The sequence below is a fragment of the Pituophis catenifer genome, unplaced genomic scaffold (assembly GCF_029215685.1).
Source record: "Pituophis catenifer annectens isolate HBS135680 unplaced genomic scaffold, rPitCat1.0.hap2 SCAF_1, whole genome shotgun sequence".
Classification (NCBI taxonomy): domain Eukaryota; kingdom Metazoa; phylum Chordata; class Lepidosauria; order Squamata; family Colubridae; genus Pituophis; species Pituophis catenifer.
In genome coordinates this window covers 297,866,961-297,875,262 of record NW_027256881.1, presented here as the reverse complement: position 1 = coordinate 297,875,262, position 8,302 = coordinate 297,866,961, and the positions used below count along the sequence as shown (strand labels likewise).

Below are 8,302 nucleotides of genomic sequence, written 5' to 3'. Positions count from 1 at the left end.
CAGTATTTCTATGTCCATCTGGGAAAGTAGATTCAGCTAAAAATACCGTAAGGCTGCAATGTAAGAAGATGCAGCGTGCAAGCCGTTGCACTTATACCATGTTTGATTTCATTTGAAATAATACTTGTTCCATGTGAGATTTCTTCTGCAGAAAAGCCGAAGTAATCAAGACAGAATTTGACTTATGTGTGGATGCACCATTGTATGTTTAAGTATGGTTTATATTTGTTTCACTAAAATGTGTTTTATCAGTTTTCCAGTCTCCCTATTTATAACTCTTAATACAAGGAGCCTTAAACCTGTATTAAGTCCAAAGTTTCTATTGCTAAGCAAAACAGTTGTTGAGTGAATTTTGCCCCAATTTATGACCTTTCTTGCCACAGTTAAGTGAATTACTGCAGTTTTTAAGTTAGTAACACAGTTAGTAATTGAATCTGGCTTCCCCATTGACTTTATCAGAAAATCACAAAAGATGATCACAGGACACTACAGCTGTAATAAATACATGCCAGTTGCCAAGCGTCCAAATTTTGATTACATGGAGATGTTGCAATGCTTGTAAGTCTTGTAACTTTTTTCAGTACCATTGTCTCTTCGAACTGTCAATGAATTGTTGTAAGTCGAGGACTACCTGTAGTACAAAGAAACGTGTATACTACTTTAAACAAATTATGTACACTTTCATGCATGAACAGTTTAGAAAAAGTTTCATTTGAAGGAATTCTTAAGTCTGAGATATATTACAAATTCCAACATTCATAGCATGCACTTAAGATTCGTACAGGAGGAAAAGGGAAGCAACAAATAATAAAAAGGAGGTCTTGATGCAGACCCTTCAGAGATCTGTATACTGCAGTATTTTTCAACCTTGGCAACTTTGAAATGTGTGAACTTCAATTCCCAGAATTCCCCAGCCAGCAAAGTGTTGAAGTCTTAGCAAGGTTGGGAAACACGTGTAGAATTTTAATCTGATGACAGACCTATGCAGCCATTTAAAGTCTTATCTTTTTGTATGTTCTGTTTTTTCCACTAATCAGCTGTAATGTAAGCCAGCAGCTAGGATGCTTTAAATGTAAATTTTAAACAGTATAAAGTAAACTGTTTTGGTGAAATGTAGATTCTCTTTAAAATATCACATCCGATATTTAAGAAAATAAATTCTCAATATATTCAATCACATTGAATATGTAAGCATATAAAAACTATAAATCTAATTACCTAATACCGCTGGTAACAATTTAAGTAAGGAATATAATTCAAATTCCATAGAGTATGAATTCTTTTTTTTTCCCATTCCATAGAGCAGAGGTCTTCAAACTTGGCAGCTTTAAGACTTGTGGACTTCAACTCCCAGAATTCTCCGGCCAGCTATGCTATGGTGGCTGGAGCTATGCTGGCTGGAGAATTCTGGGAGTTGAAGTCCACAACTCTTAAAGCTGCCAAGTTTGAAGACCTCTGCCATAGAGTATGAATTCTGAATTTTTCCTAATTCTTAACCCTAAAAATGGGCAGTTCGAAGTTAAAATTAACACGACAGCTGCAAATTTCGGAGCGGAGCGCTCCCAAGCCTCTTCGTCGTCTCCCTCCCGTGCAGCCCACACTTTTCAAGTTCTACTTGCTTCAGTTGCTTCCTTTAGTCCGGCGGAGGTTGTCACCTCCCGCTTTTACTCGTCTGCCTCCTTAAGCGCATGTTTCGGGATATCTTCCTGCCGCATAACGAGCTCCAGAGCTCCGCTCGTTCTCGTCCACGGCGCGTACGCGGGCGGAGGTCCCGCTCGTTTCTGCTTATAGGGAGACGGGACGGTGCCCGGCTCGTTCCTTAAACCCAGGCGTTCCTTCGCCTCAGCTCTCCACCCCGCTCCCTTTTCGCGCTTTTCCGGCTGCCCTGTTTCTCCATCGCGGTGAAGAGACCTTCCGTCTCTGAGGCAGAAATGGTTCCGGGTCAGCGAAAGCGGTAGCCGACCTGCTGCCGAGCTCGGGGGGCTTCGGAGCTTCGGAGAAACCGGCGAAAGGGGCAGTCCGGGGAAACTCTGGTGGCTCTCCCAGATTGAGGCCGGGAAAAGGGGTCCGCGCTTGCGCAGAGCCGGAGCTCTGGTGTATTGGCGGCGGCAATAATAGCAGGAAGCCGCTCACCATCATCGCGTGAGGGGCCGCGATCCTTGGTGGCAGACGGGCCGCCTGCGCTCCCCTTTCTTCGATCCTCGGGAAGCGGTAGCGGGGCAGCCATGTCTCTGAACCAATATGAGAGGCATTATAACTCCATCAACTCCGACTTCGGAAGCGAGTCGTCCAGTAGGAGCAGCCCCCGTCCTGGTTCGGGCTTGGGGGGCGAGCAGGAGGAATTGCATTACGCCCCTATACGGGTTTTGGGTCGGGGGGCGTTCGGCGAGGCCACCCTGTATCGCCGGACTGAGGTACGTCGTTGCCCTGGTACTCTTTTTTTTTTCTTCCTTGCATAAATCGAGGGCCCGAGTTTTCCTCTAATCCCTCCCTCCCTCCCTTTTTTTTTTAATTGCTTCTTTGACTGTTAAAATTCCTCATTTCTTTGAGGTGGGCCATTATCTTACATTTTGGAAGTTTAAATTGGGATGGGAGGAGGGGCTGAAAATTTTACAGCAAACTGTATTATGCCTGATATATGCATATATTGTATATATGCAGGCAGATCATTTCTTTTGCAGCTCCAGTTCCCTCAGTTTTCAAAAATTGAAAACCTTTAAGTATTAGTTTTAAGTATTACAAAATGCCTGAAGAATTTCACCGAACTGGTGGAATGACTATTACAATAGCAAGTGCAATCCATTATTAGTAAGTTCAGTATAAAGACATGTATGCTGAGACAAATCTGTACTAAAACACAGACAAATGGGATTTCAGCTGTATAGAAAAGGGGATTTCAACAGAAAATCAGTCCTTGACTGCTGCAAAAGGCATACGTTCCAAACTGAAATTACAAAAGGGAAAAAAAAGTGTCAATTTTATAGTTCAAGCCTATAGCTGGACCACATTTGGAATCCTGTATATTGTAAAGGCGAAGTGCAACATAATAATTAGGAGACTGAAGCCACTCCCTTTTGAGATACAAATGCTTGATATTCTTTAACTTGGAAAATACAAAATTGTTAAAACGATAGAAGTAGATAAAACAGTGCAAAGCTGGAGTATAGAGAAACTTTTCCAGTTCAAAATTAATAACTCACTGATTCTATAGTTAATTCATTAAGAGCTGGGATATCCACAACAGATAAAAGGAAGTACTTTTTAAGGTTACTTATATTAACCTATGGGCATAGCCCATAGCTTAAATACATAGTTTATAGCCAAACTGTTTAGTGTTTGATTATGTGCCATCAATTTAGCATTAGCTCTTAGAGATCACATAGATTTTTTTCCATGACAGTCTGTCTCTAACTTGGTCCTTCAGGTCTTCATCCATTGCCAGCAGTTCTGGACCTATTGCTACTATACGTCAATCGACGTTGCTTCTAGTCTTCATCTTCTCTTTCCTTTCACCTGTCCTAGGATTAGGGCCTTCTCCAGGGGGGCTTGGTCTTCACATCATATGTCTGAAGTAGGATAACTTGAGCCTGGTCATTTGTTCCTCTAGTGAGAATTTGGGTTGATTTCAATAAATGATCCACTTATTTGTTTTCTTGGCTATTTATGGGATTCTTAGGAGTCTACTCCAAAGTTCAAAAATGTCAATGCTCTTCCTGTCCTGCTTCTTTGAAGTCCAACTTTCACTTCCACGGAATGTCACTGGGAATACATAATTTGAAGTGGCGATCCCTAATTAGGCAAATTCATATAAGATAAAACTATCAGCAGATATTGCCTATGTTGAAGGCAATAGTTCTCTTAATTCAATTGCTGGGAATGACTTGGAGATTATACTGCAATGGGTATTGGTTCTTCTTTGGTATTTAGTTTGCCATTGTGAGAGCAGCATGCAAGGTTATATTGTCCTGTGGTCTGATCTAGTATAACTACTGGCTACTCCCCAATATGTATCCCATTACCTTCTACTGCAAACATTTCTGCCTGCTTTTCTTTTATTGGTTTGATAGATTTTCATCCAGCTTTTCCTGTTTTGTATAGGGAATTTTGTACTTTTCACAAATACTTTGTTGTTGCTATAATCCCTAATTCTTCTTCCATATTCTATAGTCTTCTTTTTTTAAACTTTCTCAATTTTGTAAACAATTTATTGTGAAGCTAAACTTAAGGCCCTAAAGTAAGAGCTGTAAGTATGTACAGCACAAAGATTTTACTGAACAAATATGTCTTCAGATGACATAGAAAATGAATAAGGATGTAATTATACATTTGCAGAATTTATTTTAAAATGTTCTCTCTTTGCATAATGAATGTTACAGTCTATTAATTATTTAATATCATTAACAACTCTATTTTCTAAAAGTGGATAATTTTTGAATGCCATATCTAAAATAATTTTTTAATAGTTCATTAAAGATAACTTGAAAATCCTTAACATAGCTTCAGTGGCTACCAGAATTAATAAATTAACTGAATAACATGACCTAGAATCTTATCACAAGAATTTGATATACCAAATAGTGATACTCCTTATCAAATAGGATTTTCTTACTGTTTAAAGCTGAGGTTGGAGTAACAGGTAACTCCTACTCCCACACCATCTTGTTATGAACTAAAGATTATATGCCTGAAAAGCTGACAATATTCAATTATTACTGAAAAGGGAGAAAAGATTAGTTCTTGGAATCAGAAATAAGGAATGAGCATTTGAATCCCATATTTAATTTTTGGATGACTGAAGAAATAAATGTTATTTTTAAGATGTTTGTAAATTATCTGGAGTATATGTTTAACTAAGCAGGCTTTTTAAATTGCAGGACGATTCACTTGTAGTATGGAAGGAAGTGGATCTTACCAGATTGTCAGAAAAAGAGCGGCGTGATGCTTTGAATGAGATCGTTATTCTTGCTCTGTTGCAACATGATAATATCATTGCTTATTACAATCATTTCATGGATAACACCACTTTGCTGATTGAACTGGAGTACTGTAATGGTGAGAACAATGTCTTGTAAAAAGCAAACTGATCTTCCATCTTGAGTTCTGCAAGGAGAGATGGAACAGAGAGAATCTGTGCTTTGTTTATAAATGTTAGCTGCAGGTAGATTGACAAATGCAAACCAAATTTACCTTGCAGGACTGCCATTTATGTTTCAGAGATATATACTCTGTAGTTGCTGAATAAGAGACACTTAGAATCAGAACTACATAAAAGAAAGATGTGGCACTAAATATACAGCCAATTTGAGATTTGCAGAATAAACAGAGTAAAGAAAATTAAAAGTACAATGACAAATAATCTTTTTATTTTAAGCCATACATGGTGCTCCCTTCTCCTGTACTAGATATTTTGGATTACATTTTTCCTTCCTTGCAAAATTCTATAGTCTTTCTAATTAATTTTGCAGATTATTAGCATCAAAGGAATCATTATTTATTTAAATTTAAATTTCATTATTTTCCCAAGTTTATTGAACCTTTATTTGTAACATCTTTTGAGGTTTGGATTAAAGGTGGCAGCAGTAACAAAGAATAGAGCAGAAATGAGAATCCTTTTTTCCATAGAAAAAATTAAGAAAACATTAACATCCCCTGAGGGATTTTTAATACCCAGAGAGAGAATGTGTGAAATTTATAACTCAGTATTTTTCTTTCTTACTTACAGGTGGAAATCTCTATGATAAGATCCTACGACAAAAAGACACATTGTTTGAAGAAGAGGTAATGAAAATGTTGGGAGAAAAAAGGCAGTTTGCTTCTCTTTTATTCACTTGATTGGCTTTTAATTTGGTTTTAAGATAGTCTTCCTCAATCAGATTACCTCCAGGCATGCTGAACTATAGATGTCATAATTTCCAGTGAGTATAGGAATTATGGAAACTGTAGTCCAATACTTTCAGAAGGGTTCATCAAACTGTGTAGAGGCAGGGAGCAAATAATCTCTACAATAAAAAAAAGTTAAAATAACCCAAACACCACCAGATTATCACAGTTTATGACTTTTGTGAATACTGATAACTTGTGTGTACTTGTGTAGAAATGTGAATTCATAGGAGTTTTGGGGGAAAGTCTTTTTCATATTGAGGTCTTGTGAGATTTGATAATCTCAGGGTTTTTTAAAAAATAATAATTTAGGGAGACTGCAAATGTCATCAAGAGGCTTGTGAGTATAGTAGTCATTGTTGTGTAACTCTCAAGTTATGTAGCGAAATGGAAAACTCCAATCTGATTATATGGAGGACACCTTGCCTATGCCATTGCCTTGCACTGAGACCTGTAGGAAAGTATACATAACAAGGATATTTGTATTATGTACATTTTATATATTTGTGTGATACTATAGATGTCACACTTGATATGACTTCCTAAGGGATTTATGAGTCTGCTTGCTTACGGTGACATGACAATAGCCTAACAGCTTTAATAAAGAATTTGTTTATTACTGTCACAACTCTTAGAATACTTTTCTTAAATACATTTCATATTTAAAAGAATGGAACAATTTTTTCTGCACTCCTAAAACTAATGCTAAGCAGAAAGATTCATGCACTTGTTTTTATATATATAATTGTTCGGCTATTGTTATATCAGTTTAAAATGTGATTACATATACAATATGTTCCTTGTGTCCAGTGAGATGTATTTTCTGTTCCAAAATATGTTTTGAATTGCAACTTTAGCACTTTAAAGCCATCTTATTTTTAAAAGTCCATTTTATTAAAATAAGATGGTCTTCATGATAAATACCCGATTATATTCAATGGTTGCCCAATATTTTACATATCTGTAAAAGGGAGACAATGAGAGAATATAGATGTTTTGTTTAAAGAAATGTTTAAAGTATAGAGTGGTGGTATGATAGTTGAAACTTCAAATTAAGGAGTGTAAAGATCACCATGAATTTTTTTTACAACAGCCTGAAACCTGTTGTAAAAAAAAAACCTGTTCATACTCTTAGTTATTTTTGTTATTAAGTTATAAATTTCTTTAGCATCCATTATCCATTTGAAAACTATGAACTAATAATTGCAGAAAGATAACTTTGTAGAAAAGTGCTCAATATTGAATTGTTCTTAAATGATAAAATCCACTTTCTAAAGAAAGGTTCAATTAGAATATTTCCTGTGCTTGTCTCCTAAAAAACATTTTTTTTCTATGTGGTTTTTTTTGCAGATGGTAGTGTGGTACCTCTTTCAAATTGCATCAGCAGTGAGCTGTATCCACAGAGAAGGAATTCTTCACAGGTACTTTAACTTAGGTGCAAAAGAAGGCAAAAATTATGTCTGTTGACTCTGACAAATTTCTCCTAAAGGAAAGGCAGATAAATATTACTATATAGTTAAATGAGAGTTCCTCAAATTGCATACAACCAAATATATGAAAGACCATATTCTGCAGCACCAAGCATCTGACAAGCATTTTCATAATATTAACTGAATTACAACTTACAGTTTCCATATGACATGAAAAATAATGGATACAGACAGTTCAAGTAGGCTTAGATTCCTGTTCTGCAGTGAAGCTCATTGAATGAATTTGAGCCAATCACCTTTGCCTAAGTATCATCACAAGGCTGCTGTGAGGTTAAAATGGATTGGGAAGAAACCATGTGTATTATCTTGAGCTCCTTGTAGAAAAAGCATCATAAAAATGAAATACATAAATATTATAACTGTAAGGCAAACTATTTAGATTGGCATATTATTTCCTGTAATTGTTGTTTCACATTTTATTATTTTGCTTCATATTAACTTTTTAACCACTGGACCATAGTAACATTAAACATTATTCACAATGATAAGTTATCCCATTCTGAAGACATATTAAATTGACTTTATTTTCATTCTGGCCCCTCTGTTTCTGAAGTTCTTTGGTGATAACACCCTCAAGTAGCAGAATCTAGAAAAAACTAGTCGTCTTGGAGTAAAAATGATACAGTTAGAAATACAGGCCTCAGATACTCATATATGCCCAAGTGGGTTATAGTTTGTTGAGTAAACTTTTTTTAAAAAAATGTGGAAGTATTTGAACAATTTTGTTCTTTTACATGGATGCTTCATAAAAGTTTTAAAAAATTTTTTAAGATCAAGGATTCTGCCATGAATTTACATTGAAATGCATTCTTCTAGTCCTCATAGATGAAGAAGCAACACATTCAAGCATTAACTATTCATTGCTTTCAAACCTTTAAATCTTGAATAAGATTAAAGTGGTTTAGAAACAAACATACATGTACAAAATTTCA

At 36.1% G+C, this 8,302-nt stretch overlaps 1 protein-coding gene across 2 annotated transcripts in view; it reads left to right on the top strand.

Annotated features, from left to right (window-relative positions):
* Positions 1 to 2,202: 2,202 nt before the first annotated feature.
* Positions 2,203 to 8,302, top strand: part of NEK9 (NIMA related kinase 9) — a 36,336-nt gene continuing 30,236 nt past the window's right edge. For both annotated transcript variants that reach the window (XM_070940923.1, XM_070940932.1), the window contains exons 1-4: positions 2,203 to 2,414; positions 4,875 to 5,052; positions 5,723 to 5,778; positions 7,231 to 7,301. In XM_070940923.1, coding sequence (XP_070797024.1) covers positions 2,226 to 2,414; positions 4,875 to 5,052; positions 5,723 to 5,778; positions 7,231 to 7,301 — 494 coding nt within the window. In that variant the 5' untranslated portion in view covers positions 2,203 to 2,225. The remainder of the gene's footprint in view (positions 2,415 to 4,874; positions 5,053 to 5,722; positions 5,779 to 7,230; positions 7,302 to 8,302) is intronic.